At 37.4% G+C, this 18,949-nt stretch overlaps 1 protein-coding gene across 1 annotated transcript; it reads left to right on the top strand.

The window, feature by feature from the left end:
* Window positions 1-2,026: 2,026 nt before the first annotated feature.
* LOC149803624 (uncharacterized) lies at window positions 2,027-18,226 on the top strand. The gene is made up of 5 exons (XM_089953379.1): window positions 2,027-2,122; window positions 2,757-3,033; window positions 6,239-6,418; window positions 8,255-8,389; window positions 18,057-18,226. Exons 1-5 carry the CDS (start codon window positions 2,033-2,035, stop codon window positions 18,119-18,121), a joined length of 747 nt encoding a protein of 248 aa, XP_089809505.1. The 5' UTR covers window positions 2,027-2,032; the 3' UTR covers window positions 18,122-18,226.
* The last annotated feature ends 723 nt before the right edge of the window (window positions 18,227-18,949 follow it).

Here is an 18,949-nt window from a genome sequence, read left to right as displayed (position 1 = left end):
GTAATATATCATGGTCTATTGTGTCAAATGCTGCAGACAAATCAAGGAGGGTGAGGACTATCCAAGGCAGAGAGAATGTCATTAACTACTTTTAGAAGAGTAGTTTCAGTACTGTGGCAAGGGCGATATGCAGATTGTACATTGCTAAAAAGACTGTTTGGATTCAGATGAGATACAAGCTGGGATAGAACAACCTTTTCAAAGATTTTTTTATATGAATGGGAGGTTAGAAACTGGGCGGTAGTTCTTTAAATCAGAGGCTTTACAATGGCAGTTTTGAAAAATGATGGGAATTCCCAGGATGAGAGAGAGGTATTAATAACATCAGTTAGTGAAGGCAGAACTGGATCTAAGCACTCAAGCAGCAGTGACGATGGAATTGGATCAAGTTCACATGACTTTGGTGCACTCTTCATCAGGATTGTACGAACGAAATCCATAGAGACAGGTTCAAATGCTGCTAATGGTTGCCGCTCAAATTCTGTATCCTATCTGTATGGTGACGACGAGTCAATTGAAATTGTGGTGTCAAGCTTATCTCTAATGGTTTGTACTTTGTCACGGAAACAATTTGCAAACATGTCCGTAAGGTCGACTGGAGAGAAGGTAGTTGGAAGTGGTGTAGATTTGTTCCTTGACATTAGCTTGTTAGTAATCTCGAAGAGCTCTTTGCAGCTGGAACTTTCCATGATCTTAGTAGTGTTTTCGGCTGATTTCGCTGCACGGACTATATCTGTGACATTCTTCTTAGCGGCTTCATAGATTTACTTATGAATAGTGAGTCTGGTGGAAAGCCAAAGCCTCTCAGCTTACGGCGGTCTCTTTTAGCAGTGCGAAGCTGGTCCCTAACACTGCTATACCATGGGGAACACTTTCGAATTGATACTCTGTACTTGGTGGCTGGGGCATGTTTGTCGAGCAATGAACGCAGGCAGTTATCGAGTTGTTCTGCTGTAGGAGGTAAGCAAGTTGTTAGGTTTGCTTGGATGTCGTGCATTAGTTTGGTTAGGAGGGTTAGGGACTGAAATGTCAAGATGGCATATAATGCAGAGGTGATCTGATGCAACTTCATGGGATACCAGGGAGGACCGTATGATATTATCATCAGGTCCATGAAGAATCCAGTCTAAAATGTGACCATGTTTATGGGTGAGTTGGTTAACTGACTGTTTGAGGTTGAAAACATTAATGGAATCTATGAGTTTTGATGTGTTTGGGTTTCCGGGACAGTCAAAGTGAAAGTTGAAATCTCCAAGAATAATCAGGTTGCCACCTATCGAATTTCCATACTCCAGGAGAATCGGAAACTGCTCCAAAAAGAGAGAGTCAGCCAGCTTGTTTTTTCTACTAGGAGGAGGGCGGTATAGGCAGAAAAAATGGACTGGCCTTTACTCCAGTGTGAGTGTGGTTTGGACTAGTTCAAACGATGTGTGGTCGAAATTGAATGTTGTGGTGTCCACACGAAAACATATCTTGGACACAAAGAATCGAGTTCATCCCGTGCCGGAAAGATTGTTTGATATTGAGCAATTGTTTGAAAACAAACAGCGAAGTTATGAATTCCAGACCTTAATGTGAACAAATTAGCATTTAAAGAGAAAAAATGGTACCGTGAAAAAAGTAAAGCTATATGAAATGAAAATGTCGCATCTATAATAATAATAATAATAATAATAATAATAATAATAAATGTTTTCTTATTATTATCATTATTATTATTATTAATTATTGTTATAATTATTATTATTATTATTATTATTATTATTATTATTATTTAGTGGGGTTATTTTCTGGAGAGGGAGAGAGAGATCTATGAAACTTATGAGGAATATTGCAAAGCAAATAAAAATAAAACCTTAATACTTACGAAAAAATTATTTCAAAGTGTTAGGTGTTTAAAGTGTAAGTGCATGCTTTATGTGCGTGCGTTTGTAAGATACATGTATAACCTACATAAAACCCAACTATGGTGACGTCATGCAACAGTTGACGTCAATGATCTTGGTAACTAGTTACGTGAGCGTATAATTTCATGACGATCAGTTCTCATACAAAGTTGTTAAATTTCAAGATGTCGTCTTTGGGGTGTTTTGCTGCTATAAGCAATTGGGGCCGTACAGGGGTAAGATTATGTTGTGTGGGAGAATGTTTCCGATGACGGTGTTCCGTATTTGTGTAAAATGACACTTTGAAACAGTTTTCATTTAACCCAAAACACAAAAATCTTAATAGAAGCTATTGGTCAAAATTATATAATGGGAAAACTGCAAAGAAAATTTCCGATTGAAAAAAGTTTGCAATTTTCTGGATAAGGCAAAATGAATATATTTGGAGTAGTTCATTAGCTAGTGTGTTTATCCAACATTTATAAGATCAACTTTGTAACTGGAACAATTAGATTGTTGAATAGGAAAGAAAACGAATAAATTTTGAGACTATTTAAATGAAGTCACAATGCATTTTATTGGTACTATTACATTTGCTCTTGGTGTGTATTAGCTCAGTTATTTTCACTAATTCTGTTGTAACTTTTTGGGATTGTAATATATTTGAAATGATAGAAAGAAGCACTCGAAATGAAAGAAGAAGCAACAGATTGTCCATTCCTGCCTTAATTTGTTACGTCCTGATTAAACAGACAGATAGATAGATAGATAGATAGATATATAGACAGACAGATAGGCAGACAGACAGATATATAGATAGATAAATAGATAGATAGATAGATAGATAGATAATGGATACATTAATTTTAGTTGAATGGTTTACGAAACTACATGGGAGGAAAGTTCGACGTATGGCAGACAGTCAAAACCGTGCAAACCTCAAACCCAGCAGAGTTAAAGGAGGAGAATGAAAGGAATTCCGATGCTGACGTTGGAGAGAAACTAACTCGAAAGAAAGAGGCAACAAGGAGAAGAATGATTCCGAAAAACAATAAAGAGAAAGCCAATCAAGTGAAGATATCACAGAGGAAATCAAAAGGAAAGGCACAGAAATCCAAGTCTACAAATAATGTATCCACTGCCGCATGCAAGTATACTCTGTAGCAACCTTGAGTTTCTATCGGACTAATCTCTTGTATCATTAGCTTATGCTGCACATCACCCATCCCCAACCACCCCATTTCAAACGGCACTGATGACCTTTGTTGCTGCTTCAGCAAGAGTCTGCTATGAAACAAAAAAATCCCCGAACACTTACAAATGAAACAAAGGTCACGCTGACCTGACATATATCTAGCAAAGTTAACAAAAGAAGTAACAAAGTTGTACACGTGCATGACAATATATTTTTAAGCCAATTTGAGGCTATGCTGGGCGTAGAGTCGTACAATTACTCACGTCGTTGTTGTGGTTGACTGAAAACTATAATATAAATTAGTTTAATAGTCTTCTGTGTACGACATACAAATGATACGATTTTAGAAACATAACTGTTTTATAGTTTATTGATAATGTTTTTGATATTAATATTAAAGATTCTATTGTCAAATTTATGCATTTCTTTTTAGGAACATTTCAAGAGATGCTACAGGCCACCATTCTCTACGTTGCTTTAATATATGCTTGTTGCAAATGCACATAACATGGCTTTATGCTTATATTGCTCCCAGGAATACATCATAACTGTAGAGTGGAACCTGAGCATGAAATTTGAGTGCAGTGCTTTATCGTGTTTTCAAGCATGTATGGATAGAACCAGATATAACTCTACATCAGTGGTATATCTTGTTTTCTACCCATGTATAGATAGAACTAGCTGCAAATCTACATCAGTGGTATATCCTGTTTTCTAACCATGTATAGACAGAACTAGCTACAAATCTACATCAGTGGTATATCCTGTTTTCTACCCATGTATAGATAGAACTAGCTGCAAATCTACATCAGTGGTATATCCTGTTTTCTAACCATGTATAGATAGAACTAGCTACAAATCTACATCAGTGGTATATCCTCTTTTCTACCCATGTATAGATAGAACTAGCTACAACTCTACATCAGTGGTATATCCTGTTTTCCTCCATGAACCAAATGCAACTCTACATCAGTGTAATGATGCAGTCCAAATTAAGGAAGTGGCTCAAAATGTGGTCTGAATACTGAAAATTGTTTATGGTGTCTTTGGGAATGTGCATTTTTCTTTTTTCGTGCTGGTAGGGGTATGTTTGGTGCAGATCATTTTCGCCGATTTGAAACTGGTTGCCTGTCTGCTCTGTTTATGTTTATGGGGATATTTGTTGATTATAAAATTTTGGTCTTTGGCGAATATATATATATATATATATATATATATATATATATATATATATATATATATATATATATATATATATATATATATATATATATATATATATATATATATATATATATATATATATACATACATACATTGAGTTATATATAGTTAAATTATTATAACAAAATTCATTTCTAGTTCAGTAACATGACAATACATACGATTTAGGATTTTTTAAATGTCTTTTTCTTCTTAAGTATAAGTTTTAGAAACGTTTTAAACATTTTAAGCGTTATATATTTAGAAGACACGTTTTTGAAAATTTAAATTTAAGAATCATGGATGATTTATTAAAGAAGCTTTCATGTGATAAATTCAGCCCATTACCAAAGTAGGATTCATAAGTAAAACACTCGTGAAATTCTCTCTTCCACTACGGCAAGGCATGTGTCGGTGACAAATGTTTCACACTGTAGAGATTAATTTTAAACAAAATGCAATATTCTGTACGTGCTTGGAGAGAGAGAGAGAGGGGGGAGGGAGGGAGATATGTTATGTTAAGAACAAGGTCGCGGACATGGTGGGTAAACCATGACAAAGTTCTGGGGCCCCACAACGTTCATCACAATTTATAATTGATAGGGGCCTACTGGAGAATTTTTACTATGGCCCTAATTGCGAAGCTGCAGATTGGTTGGTTGACTATTTTTTATGGGCACTTTCAACACATCATGCAGAGTTTGACCTAGGAAGTTCTTATAGATGGAGGGAAAGAGACGCACGATTAGTAATAGATGCACATTTGTAGAAGAGAGGCATCATTTTGTGACACAGGGTAATTTTGCGATGGAAGACGTGATTTTAATAATGAAATATTATGACATAATTTAAGTTTTTGAAGGCAAAAATGGACAGAATCACATTAATTAGAGCATTCTGCATGAAGTAAGAAGACAAATAGTGTAATGAATAAATCACCACATTTATTTAAGAGATGATTTAGTGGTCTGCAGAGAAGTAGAGTAGAGGGTTCTTGAAGGAAAGAGAAGGGGTCTAGAAGAGCAATGAATGCAGAACCGAGGGCATACCATTCAGATTGTATCTAGTAACAGAAAGAAGAGAAAACAACAGGTTTATTAAAATCAACAAATAAATTTATTTATCAAAGCTAAAAAGATAAAATGTAGGAGGGCCTACAGTATTGTGAATTAAATCTCAAACAATCATAAACGTTCTATCAAATATCCAAAAGTACAGAGTGTTCCGAATGAATTCCACTATTGAATGTACTGATGTACCAATAATCTTGAATAGGTTGATGTATCAACAGTCTTAGTGTATCGCAATGATATACTCCAGAATGTCCCTGAATGAGCTCACAATAATCCCCAAATAGTGATTTAGACCAAATTGTCAACTAGCACTTTGTAATTCCAAAGAACAATTTTGAAATAAATGATTCCTCTTAAAGCATATCTTAACACAACGGTAAATAATTCCTGAGACGGAACTTATAGGAGCGGGCAATAATTTTGTTAACAACAATCTTTTGTACAAACATAATACCCAATAAAATAACAAGGGTGTTGGTCAGAAAGTTCGCTTTCAGAATAATCAAAGTTTCTTTAAAAAAAAATTGACCTTGAAATCAAACATCAGTAAACAACCTATTTTATCTTCCAAAACTTGACAGAAAGAAGGTACACGGCAAAACTATTTCCCTAATCGTGGAGAAAGCAAGAACACAATACGAATTAAGCAACTTTTGTTTTTCAAAATTGGGAATTTCCCCCATGATTAAATTTTGCGGGGTTAGTGTGGGGTCAGAATTTATTCCGACACTATTGTTATGCATGAATGCACAGGGTACAATACCCTAGAACAAATTATTCAAGTACGAATGGCAACAACACTATGAATTCTGGTCAACAATACTTAAAGCATTTTAGACAGGTATGAGTAGCCAACACGTATTTCCTGTCTATATTTGCAGGCCAGCACATGCGTATTCCAAACCGGACTCAGGAACGTCGGCTCCCTCCGATTCAAACGAATTTACCGGGCCGTCCACTACCTCCAGTTCCAAACAATAAAAAGACAAATCTTCTCCCTGCTATCGCAGGAAATAAAAATGACGAGAAAACAGAGAAAATGAAGAAGATTGCAAATGAAGGTGAGAATCTGTCTTTGAATAATTACAAATGCATTTGTGTGAAGTTTGGTACATCATATATTTTCTCCCAAGATGGACCTCTTCCACTGTATGGTAATAGACCTAGGGTATACGCTATCTGTGTTTGCGTCTCCGTTCATAGCTTTGCTAGATTTTAGTTATTATTTGTTCATTACTGGTAATCGGTGTTACGGGAGTAATTAGTCAATTTATAGGAGCAGACGTCACATAGAGAACTAACTGGATATAACAGCTGTACGTGTTTAGTAATTTGAAAAAGGAGTAATTCTTTGTATTAGATGTTTGGAAAGTGTTTTTTTATATTGCATTACGTAAAGTACTAATATTCGGCTCGAAAAGGCTTAATACTAACTCAATAAGAACGTGAAAAAGAAAAAATATGCAAGACTGAATTTATTAGTTTTGTGAAGTGTGGTGATTAGATGATTTTAGAAAATTATTTGTAGTGTTTGAGCTTTAAAGAACCTTTCATCTAACAACGATTTGTTATTTATATTTGATTTAATTCATATTTGATTTAATTTAATTGGCTGTTTGTAAGTTTTATTATTTTTATTTCATTACATGTTAAAGTAATGTAATTTTGTTTACTGGAATTGGAAATTTTCCAGAAATTAGTTTGACTTGACTGTTTTGTCATAAACACCTAAAAATAGAACTTTGTATCTTTATGCTGACCTAGTTCCTGACCTTGATTGAGAATCAAGTAAACAACTTTTTTATTATTCATTCGTGATGTGGGATTGCTAAGAGTGAAATCGGGACTGACTGGGGGGTACGTGATGTAGAGCTTCTATCTGTTTCTAGAAAGTGATCACGTGATCCACATACGGGAATCTATTTGTGTCTTACTTAAACTGTATGATCATTTTCTTTAAATGAACCAGCCAGTTGGGCATTTTACCTTTGACAATGAAAGTTTTTTTTCTTCTGTTGTGACCAGTATGAGTTACATTTTAATTTTTCTTCAGATTATTTGGATTCTAAGAGATTAGTTATTTTTCCCTGGAGAATATTTAAGTGCTCATACAGAATTCTTGGACAAAGCCATTTATTGAAATTTTATTCGGAATTCAAACACCGGAATATTGTTGTTTGTGGATCAACAAAGAACTGTTGACAGATCAGTGCTATACTGACTACAGTAAACGTCATCATCTTCCATTTTGGATTTTCGTTGGGACTCGAACTGAAAATTCATTAAAACATTTTATTACTATGACTAATAATTTATAATTCTTGGATTATTCTTGAATTATTTTTGGACTTGATTTTTGAAAAGGTAAGTTCCTTTCCTTATTTTTGCCATGTTTTTCTAGGGAAATAAATTATTTGTTAAATTTTACAAAGCTTGTCATCACTCTTTTCTTGTTACTGTTTATGACAGCCTAAACACGTAACAGACTCTTGTTTTGTAGTCCTTGAAAATCAGTGAAAACGAACTATATGAGACTCCTTGTGAGTACCAGTATATTTGTACGTGTTGCTGCATTACTGGGTTGAAAGTGAGTAGCCACCTGCTTTACGTCATAGCACGCACTACCCATTTTCAGTTCGGACTTTATCTTTCGGCACAAGGAGGTCCTCTCAAAGCCATCCATCTTAATCATAGGCGGAAGGATGAGAGGGGTCCACACCAATAACGGACTTCAGTCAAGATGCTAAATGGTGTGCGAATATGACATAAAGCTTACACAGTAAGAATTTGTATCCATGCCGTGAGCATCTGATATCACAATTCGCTAAATGACGCTGACATTTCTCACTGGGGTTTCTGTACCTTAAGCGTACTCATGCTTAAATTACATCTTACAGAGTATGACGATGATGTTGATGTAATCTTTCCTGGCGATTCTAAGAAGGCGTGGACTATTCCTCAGGAAGCCGTGCATGACGATGACGATGATATCTTGTTTCCGGTCATCAGTGATGCGAGGAATGTTCCTTCGAGTAAGTTGCAAAATGACCAAATTCACGCCATCTTTTCTACGAAGGTGTCTGGTACACAGATGACATCGAATTTAGCGAAAACTCCCTTAAGCGAAATAAGTCTCAAAAGCTTCATTTCTCGTTTTTAGGTTGTTGAAAACTGTCTTGTGAACCAGTATTTGGATGAATGTAAAACAAAAGTAAAGAAAAATGAAGGAGTACTTATTGTTTCGGAAAGTAGTTGATATGAAGAACATATTCTATTGGTCCATTCGTTCACGTATCCATTCATGCATATATTAGTCCGTGCATCTCTTCCATTGGTCCATTCGTTCACGTATCCATTCGTGCATGTATTATTAGTCCGTGCATCTCTTCCATTGTTCTTCTTGTCAGATGTGTAAATAGAATGGATTCACTTGTTACGCTTAAGCACCTAGATATTAAGGCATGTTTGACATCCAAATTGGATTGCTCGAATATGTTTCACGGGATTTATTTATAACTTTCGTTTAACTCATCCACTAACGCCAAAGTTGTTATGTGTTTCGAGATTAGAATCACATTCCACTGATCTGATATTGGAATGTACGAGCTACGAAACGCAAGAGAAAGGCAGCAAAATGGCTTCTTTTCTAGTAGCTATTCCTTAATTGTCTGGTTTAACAGACGTTTTTGACACTTTGAGATCTTGAGATAATAATATTGCATTTAACATGTACTTCCTATGAAACATGTAGAAGCAGGAATGAATGAATGAATGAATGAATGAATGAATGAATGAATAAATAAATGTACAAATCAATCAATCAATCAAACATTAACTCAGTCGATTGACAAATCAATCAATGAGTCATACAAATATAAAAATGCAGATATTTGTTTTTTCTTTCCCGATGTTCATCTTGCAGTCAGACTCACATAACTATCTTCTTTCAAGTATCATCGTGCAAACTGTCTTAGTACATCTCCCTCTTTTTCAAAATTATTTTTGTTTGTAATGACCTCTATCTGTAAGTATTCACTTGAAAACAAAACGTTCTTTCTGAGGGTGCTGTTTTTCCAGTTTTACACTGTAAAGTATGGGCATTTTCCAAACGAAAATGATAATTACGGGGAAAGTGATGTACATTTTGGAAAGTACAGCTTAATTATAAGAAGGTTGGATTGATGATGGAACCTGTTTAAATTTGATGGAATTGGTTCCATTATGTTATCCTATGTATTAAATTGTCAAATTTGTGAATGTGTTTTTTAAAAAAAGAATCAAGTAAATGAAGAATGTTTGGAACAGGTCTTTGCATTCGAACACAACAAATCATTTTACATATAAGAATAAATAAATACTACATCCAATACCGTACCTGTTTCAAATATAGTGTATATTAATTGAAATTATTAGAGATAGGACAGACAATAACGTAGATGCATTTTACGTTTTATGTTATTTAATAAAGGTAGTTGATACTAGTTAGATCTCTTTGTTTCAACTTAGAATGTAACCATTAATTTATTTATATCTAAGTATATGTCATACATAATATGCAAACAACCAAAATTATGAAACACACACGCGTACAAAAGGCAGACACATTATATAGATACTAAACGTTCTTACTATGATCCGTAAGTAGTGAAGGGGGACTGTCTACGGACAATGGAAATCTCAGTCAGAAAGGTAATGGGTGTGATTACGGACAAAAAACCCTGGGTGCGATTACGGACAAGATGCATACGGATAAAAGGTTGGGGCATTATACTGACAAGGGAAAGTTGGGTTTGTATAGGGTCTATAGGAATGGAACAGGTAGGGTGACGTCACAATACTGGACATTGGTAACAATGTTGCAAGGAGCTGACCTCAATCGGGTGAAACAGTGATACAAAAGCTATAACGCTTGGCAGGACGGAAACGAACTTCCGCGAGGTACTGACCGTTCATCCCAAAAAATAAAACAGAAACATCGCCTGGCGGCGCGGGACATATGACTGAATAGACAAAGACATATACAAACAAACAAACACAAAACAAATCACACACACAAATATGACACAGAGAGTAAATCTTTTCGAGAGATATGAGTGGCCCTGAAAAGGGCCTTTTTTCTCTTTTTTTGTGTTAACACCATTCAGTTAACAAAGAGGGCATCGCACGGATCTTCTTCTCATCCTCAAACTTCGTCTGACCTCAGGTCCGTAGATTAAAACTCTTCAGACAGCTTTGTCTCTCCAAATAGATCCTTATTTTCCAAAGGGCTGTATCAGTCATCTGGGTGATAGTTCATCATAATTTGACATGCATGGGATAGTCCGAGTGGAGCAGCATCGACGATACGAGGGTAGGTGATTCTACGTTTGTCCACATTTTCTGCCGAGAACAGGTGCAGGGAATGGAGTGAACCATGTTTATTTATAGTGGAAGAGCGGATCGCAACGGATTGAGTTCTTTCACTAATCCAAACACGCGTTACAAAATTCGGTCACAGTGCGGAGTCTGTCTTAAAATCCGAAGAGAGCTGACTGTGGCGTCACATTTCCTACATAATTGGGCTATCGTCTCTGCGCAGTGAATTAATGCGACAGACTTAGAACACGACGGAAACTAAGAAGACGATGAATTGGGGTACACCGGCCGTGGCGACGAGAAGTGATGCCATAGCAGCGCCTACCAAAGCAAACACGGTCCTACTTCCAGCAGATACCAGTGTTAATTGGGATTTAGTGGATTTTAGTTCTCGTTCCTGACTTTGTTTTTGGATATATAAAAGCAAAACAAAAACACTGAACAGTCCTTTTCAGGGCCACCCACCTCTCTCGAAAAGAGACAGTATTCGTCTGCCAAATTCAATTAAAACTCATAATCCATTTTTCTGATTGATGGACGTGTGTGAGTGCATGAGTGTATGTCCTTGTTCTAAAAAATCAAAACAAAGAGACACTTATGTTTTCTTTCTGGTATATTCTCTGGTACAAATATACAATCCAATTCACAACACAACACTTTAAAAGGTTCATCAGCTTCTTCTTTTTTCACTCCCTCTCTGTCTTTTTTTACTTTCTTCACTTTCACAGGTTTTTCCTCCTCTTCTTCCTCAATTTTTTCTCGTCTTCTTTTCTTCTCTTTGACGTGTCTGTGTTCTTCCTGTTTGGAGGTTATCTCTTCTTCCTGTTCTGAACCCCTCTTTTCCTCATGTTGTTTCTTAGGGCAGCCTGAAGACCAATGTATTTTCTCTTAACAATGATAACAGGTATCTTGACTTTTGTCCCTTTTGATACCTGTCTTGCTTTGACGTTGTGGATATTCATAAGTTCATTGCCCTTTCTTCTGACAGATATAGCAAGGATGTTGATTATTATCTCGAAAGGAGGGGGTGTAGACCGTCGGCATCTTTGAAGAAATCTTCGTATGACGCCTCACAAAGCTCCGATCAGAAGTTCGATCGGTGTTGGGTCTTCCATCTTTCTGGTCGGCCTGAGAGTGCAATGAATACTTTGAGGGAAGACACTGGCCCTTTATATAGGGAAGACACTGGCCTTACATTGATATATAGGGATCATGGCGTTTAAATTATAGTTATTGGACTTTTTGTCATCGACGTCTTTTCCAAATTTGCCTGGGTCGTGCCATTGACTTCCAAATCGAGCACTGAGTTAGTGCGAGTCCTCAAACTGGTGTTGAAACAAAGCGGTCGTCACCCGATGTCAAACCGACAAAGGCACCGAATTTCTGAAACAAACTATCCAGAAAGAATTAAAGAAACGAGACATTCTTTTTTTCACCACCGAGAATCTCAAAACCAAAGCCAGCATCGTAGAACGTTTTTAGCGCACCTTGAAAGAACGCATGTGTAATTATTTTACGCATCAACACACTCTCAAGTACATGGACATCTTACAGCACAAGGTCCAAGCGTACAATCAATCTTACCATCAACGCATCGGATATGCTCCCCAAGAAGTGACTCCGGACAACGATGTGACCGTCTTTGTGCGCCTGTTTTGTACGTCCCCGACAGTGACTGTCCCCAAAAACGGTGGAGTGTTGGTAGCAGGAGATTGGGTCAGCATTGGCAAAACCAAACACACTTTCGACAAAGGCTGCTTACCCAAAAGGACCACGGAATTGTTTCGTGTCACTGGACGAGTGCGTGGCCGTCATTCTGCCATCTATAAATTGGAAGATATGAACGGGGAAGTGTTAAAAGGAACATTTTACTTGCCCGAGTTACAACACGTGACCAAAAAAGAAGACGAAGTGTACGACATCGAAAGCATTCTCTAACGAAGAACCCGTAAAATGGGAAAATACCGTGTCTAAGAAGTCAAAGTACGTTCAAAAGGATATCCTCCCAGTTTTGATTCTTGGGTCGACAATTTGCAAGTCATCGACTATAAAAAGAAGTGACCATGATGCCCTTCAACACAGCCTCAACCGCTACAGCGGTGACCTCTCCTGCAAGATCAACAAAATCAACCCTTGTGGGTGTGGTGTGGAGAACGTGTGCATAAAACGCAAATCGTCTTTTTGCCAAATTTTTGTGGTGTATTGTGTCATCGGTGCTGCCATTGAAAATTTGAGTTTGCAACAAAGAGACAAACAATTGTGGACCATTTAACTGAGCAGTTGTATCCTTTGCCTTCTTCCCAATCCTTCCCTGAAATACTTTAACGGTCACAATGGGAGTGCTTAGTCCAGCGTCAGTCACCATCGCAACAGTCATCATCCAAACAACCACCAGAACAACCTCTTTTACACACTACTGTGGCTTGACCCCTCGGACAGCAGAACCCTGGAATTAACACTAACCAGTTTTACTTACCTAATGACAGTTCCATATATGTGTTTCCCAAAAAACATATTATGCCGTTTCACGGCCAAATTACCTCAAGCCATCCAATTGGATCACGAAGCCCATTGGGAAGTGGCTTTGGTCGTACTGGTTCATCCTACACAAATTCAAAACATCACTGAAACTCAAAACACTTTTCTTGCATAAAACATGAACGAAGAAATACTAGAAGATATAAATAAAATCAGGTTTTCAGGTGACAAAAATTCAACAAAAAACAATCCATTATTCACCATCTACACTTTGAAAATTGCGGCAGGCTTTTATTTTAGCGGTCAACATTTAGTGGACACGATTGCTGACAGGTTCCAGGAAGTGTTTGGCAATGCCCTGTTGAGAGCCAAAAATGTGTTAAGATTGACCACCATAAAATGAATCGTCGCCTAATAAGTAAATTTCAGGATACGGAAACGTTCACCATTACTTTTAATGGTACTTTGTTTGAAATTTTGGGTGGACATCCACAGATGGTAACAGAATTTGAGCCCGAAGATCTACAGCAATATGGATTTTTACAGGTCTTTTGGATCCCCGGTAGAACTGAACGGAGGACTAAATTTGATTTTTGTGTACTCCGATGTGGTGGAGTACAACGTAGTGGGACACACTTTCGTACCATTACTGCGTGTCCTTTCAAAAATGGATTCTGCCCCGAACACTGACGAGGAAGGTAAAAACACATATATCACGTTCACTGCGAATTTGTACATCCTCAATATTTGCCCGTCATTAAGTCGTATTTCGACACTGTCAACATTGATACAAGGCAAAGAATTTCTCCAAAATGTCAACATTGACAAACAAAACCCCAAAGAAGTCTTCTTGAGAGCAGGCAAACATGTCTTGCTTCAAACTTGCAAAGACATTTTGGCCGACGAGAATCTTCTATAGATGCCATGGACGCTACCGAGCCAGGCATTCCTGCTTCCCTGACGCCACAACAAGGAGAAGGCAGAAAGAGACGGCGAAGACGCCACTTTAGAGGATTTCACACCCATAGATCTAGAAAGACTAAGAAAAGAAGAACTGTTCGAGACTTAGACGTTTCTGATTATTAAATAACACGAAGAAAAAGAAAAAAATGATGCACCGAGAGTTATACGCATGTTTCAAGTAGGAACTGGATCTTTTAGCCATGCCACCCACCATAATGACGATGCAAGAATCCCAAATGGTATCATTTTATCTCGTCTCCTCTGTCAATGACTCTGGAACATTCCCCATCAAATCTGAAATCAAAGGACAGCCCGAAGATTACATCAATCTGGATAGCAGTTACTTGCCCTTGAAAGTCAATGTGTCCGAAGGAGACGGTACTGACAATCTAGAAGACGAGGACAAAGATGTTTCCGTCAACAATTTCATGTATTCCTAGTTCAGCTCAGTGGAGTTGTACTTCTGTAACAAACTGATCAGCAGTAACATGCATACTTACCCTTATGGGGCATACCTGGAAAATCTCTTGATGTACGGTACAGAGGCCAAGGACACTCATCATGATGTCTGCGTGGTATGGAAACATGACACGCCGAGCGAGTTCAAAATCATAGATGATCACAATGTGAGGTTTAAAGACCGTAAAGAGAAAATTACTGAAAGCGATAGCTTAGAACTGATGGGTCGTTTGCATTTGGACATGTGGTTGCAAGAGAAATATTTACTGAACGGGCTGGACGTCCGTCTCAGATTTAATTGAAGCAGTACCGCTTTCCATTTGATGGCTGATGAAACTTACAAAACAGTCATCCAAGAAGCCCTACTCTACGTAGGGTTTTGCCATCGTGTTGAAGTGTTACCTAAAGTGGAAACGACATCAGTCACACTTTAAGCAGAACGGCCACCATGTATCCGATACGACGTGTGGAAGTGAAAACCTTCACCATTCCCGATTACCAGCGATCCATGATCGAAGATCATCTGTTCCAAGGACAGTTACTCAAGCGGTTAATCGTTGGTATCGTCAGCAATTCAGCCTTCAACGGAGCCCACGATGAAAATCAGCACTTCGACGTCTCCAAAATCAAATTCAGTCACGATGGCAAAACCCTGTGTACCAGACCCTTCGAACCTAACTTTGACGAGAAGAATTACTTGAGATCTTACTTGTCCCTGTACGAAGCTACGAGACAGCTAGAGACTAACACCTACCAGGGATTTCGTAGAACGATTATGCAGGAGGTAATACTTTGTGGGCTTTTGATTTCACTCCAAACCAAGGCAGCGACGATGGATATTTCTACCCTATAAAATCCGGCCAGATTCGATTGGAACTTTAGTTTAAAGGACGCTGAAGGAGACAGTGAATGTCATCTTGTACGCCGAATTCGACAATTCGATAGAAATCAACAGTTTGAGAGATGTTATTCTACACTATTAGAAGCCATGGAAGACTCTTATCCTTCTTATAATGGTTTAGAGTCTTTGGAAATTGAATAAGAGGATATCGTGGAAGCAGAACCCAAAGACAAAGACGAAAAAGGGATGGTGATATCACGATGGCCAGAGCAAGAACAATATTTAGTTTCCTGTTTTGCCAAACACCTGGCGGATAAAATTACGACATTGACCAAGAAAGATTGCTATGGATGTCAAACCAATCATCCCAGTCAAATTCAACACGATAAATGTCTAATGATGAGTCAAGAAGAAAAATTGGACGAGTTTTTTAAGGTCGCTTGGGGTCTCATCTCGGTAGAAACATTGTTGTATTAGTGATATAAAGACTTGCATGATCATTCCTCTCCTCCACTGACTACTCTGGAGATATATCGCATCGAAGCTCTCTTGGCTCTGAGTGCGGAGAAGAAGCGAAGAAAAGGTTACCTGTCAGAGATTTTCAAGCAGAAAGTCAGAATTGAATAGATGACTTATCATTACCTGTGAAAACAAGAAAAACGAAACAAAAATGGATAACTGGGAACTTTTTTACCTTTTGATCTAGAGTTCGTACTCTGCTTCTTGGAATCCTGTGGTGTGTGCTAAAAATGAAATGCCTCATCGCAAACCTCAAGACCATCAAGCTTTTGTCATCAACACGGACGACAGTCATCTCCCAGGAACCCACTGGGTACCCTACGTCCCTAAAGATGGTTGTGTGGAGTATTTTGATTCGTATGGCTTACTACTTTTTGAAGACGATACCATCGACTTTATGAGAAGAAATGCCCAGACGACACGATTCAATAATGTGAAATTGCAAGGCATAGATTCCATGGTGTGTGGACAATATTGTGTGCATTTTCTTCATCAATGCAGTCTTGGATGTCCCTTAGAACAGTTAGTGACTTGAAAAGTAGATCGCTGGTATTGTTACCATTATGGATATCTCATGTCTTTAGCTAGGAATCGTAATGTATATCAATGGCCCAATGACTTCCATCTGTTAAAGTCTAACTTAACTTCACAACCTTATAAATCTTGTCAGAATATGTTATTTGAAAATAAATTGTTGATTAATTGTTGTTTGAACAAAAAATGTTCTGTTTTGAAAACAAATTCTTGGTGGTTTGTTTTCAAAAACACTGTGAATATATGCTCTTTGGATTCTCCATAAAGATAAGCTCTAAAGAATTCCGACCTAACAAAACCGTATGGATGTTTTCTATCGCGTCCGCACTTGAGTCATATAAAGTGCGGAAATCTCCAGATTTACCAAAAAAAAACCTTATCCCCAAACACAAAAAGTTTGGTATTAGTGTGTTGTTTTGCATAAAAAAAAAATTATTTTAGGTTAGCACTCTCATCACTAAAAAGTTGTTAGGTAGGTGATATGGGTAGTTGGTAGGAGGAGATATTTTCCTTCACGGCCGTGCTTGAGACATATAATGTGGAGTGTTCGTCATTCGCGCAGTTCAGCCTTGAATACAAAATGGCAAGCAAACATTTGGAGAAAATGATCAAAATGCAGGAGGTGGCAGATACCCTAGGTATGGTGGAGGGAGCGACGCAGTTGGGGGCTTATAGTCCTCATAGGTTGTGTATGGAGATCAATAATTTCAAAAGAAGGAAAATGCATATTGAACAAACTGATTAAACAGGAAATGGAGGAGAAAGAGGATGAAGAAAATAGAATACAAATGAGAGCATGGAATGAAAAAGTTGAAAAAGAAGAAGAAAATTAGAAGAGAAAGAAAGAGGAGGAGAATGAGGAGAAACAAGAAGAGAAAAAGAATAAGAAGAAGAAGAATGTAGGACAGAAAATCAGAAGTTGGTGGAGGAAAAGAAGAATTAGAAGACAAAGAAGAAGAATCCCAAAGGCCCTTTTCAGGGCCACTCAAATGCCTCGAAATGATATCTCTTCTCTTTGCCACATGTGTGTGTGTGTGTGTTTCTTTGTGTTTGTGTCATGTTCGTGTCTTTGTTTCTTTGTCTATATCTATGTATATCCAGTGATATGTCCCATACCGCCAAGCGTTATTGCTTTTTTTCACTGTTTCGCCCAATTGAAGTCAGCCCCTTGCAACATTGTTTCCAATGTCCAGTACCGTGACGTTACCCTACTTGTTCCATTCATATAGACCATATACAAACCCAACTTTCCCTTGTCCGTATATAGCCCCAACCTTTTTGTCCGTATAAATCTTGTCCGTAATCACACCCAGTGGTTTTTGTCCGTAATCACATTCACGACCTTTTTGACTGGGATTTCCATTGCCCGTTAACAGCCCTCCTTCACAACTCCTGTATAATGGTCGTAAGGTATACACAATTTTCCTTTGTTCATATATTGAATAAATTTGAATTAGTGTACAGAATACAAGGCTGATGAAGCATAAAAAGAGTCGTAATTTCAAAAGAATCCTCGGTGTCTTCAAGACTGATTTCATGTTCCATTTCAGAAGCTTTACATTTGAAGATGAAATGTTCCCTGACAACTACATCACTGACGAAAATCAATGTATAAGGAAACGTCGATTCCGTAGGCTTAACAGTTTATATTCTTTCTTTGTATCCAGTAAAACCTGATCGATTTGATTGGATTGTTTTATTTAACTAATAAAGATGCAAGATTCCAACAAATGTACTCTTATATTGTTATTAATTATTTCATTCATTATTGCATGTGGATTTCATTATACAGAGCGAACGGATGTAAAGCTATTTTTAAAATGGGAGAGTCTGTCTAGAGTAAGTACTAAATAAAATCAAACATGGAAAATGTAATTGAAGTTTTAATTAAATGTGTGCATTGTTTGTTTACCAGTTTTCAGACTACAGTACTCTGTGACTAAAATTTTGTTTTATTTTTCCGGACTCTTAAATAAATGATCAATGATGTTTTGCTTACACGAATATTAGCCGTCATTAGTATCAGTGCGATAGTAGAAAGAAGTATTAAAAACCATGAATTTAAAACAAAAACTAACAGAAATTAGAAAGCAACATAATAATTATGTTTAATGACGCAAAATAAAGTCAGTGCTTGAATAACAACGTTTACAGCATCCGCGCGTGTGTGTGTGTGTGTGTGTGTGTGTGCGTTTTGTGCTGATTTCCAGCAATGTGAATTCGTTTTTGTTAATGCCCTCCACTTTCCTTTCTTGAAAATGACCCATAAATGAAACGATAGGTGGGTGGTACACCAAGACAAGACATTAAATGCATAATAAAGAGTGAACTATTTGTGCATACATGTAAATATTTTCTTCGGATAACCAGCGTCGATACCGCTTCATGAAAAATTAATAACAAATAGAATTAACGCGGCCTTATAAACTTAACAATGGATTAT

This window comes from Sinohyriopsis cumingii, chromosome 3, assembly GCF_028554795.1.
Source record: "Sinohyriopsis cumingii isolate HCF-2022 chromosome 3, ASM2855479v2, whole genome shotgun sequence".
Taxonomy (NCBI): domain Eukaryota; kingdom Metazoa; phylum Mollusca; class Bivalvia; order Unionida; family Unionidae; genus Sinohyriopsis; species Sinohyriopsis cumingii.
Note: the sequence above shows the minus strand (reverse complement) of the source record. Positions and strands in the feature narration are given on the sequence as shown.

Coding starts and splice junctions, on each gene's coding strand:
- LOC149803624 (XM_089953379.1), top strand. CDS start 2,033: ATGACGATCAGTTCTCATACAAAGTTGTTAAATTTCAAGATGTCGTCT. Junction 6,419..8,254: donor GAAGAAGATTGCAAATGAAG/GTGAGAATCTGT, acceptor TACATCTTACAG/AGTATGACGATGATGTTGAT. Junction 8,390..18,056: donor TGCGAGGAATGTTCCTTCGA/GTAAGTTGCAAA, acceptor GTTCCATTTCAG/AAGCTTTACATTTGAAGATG.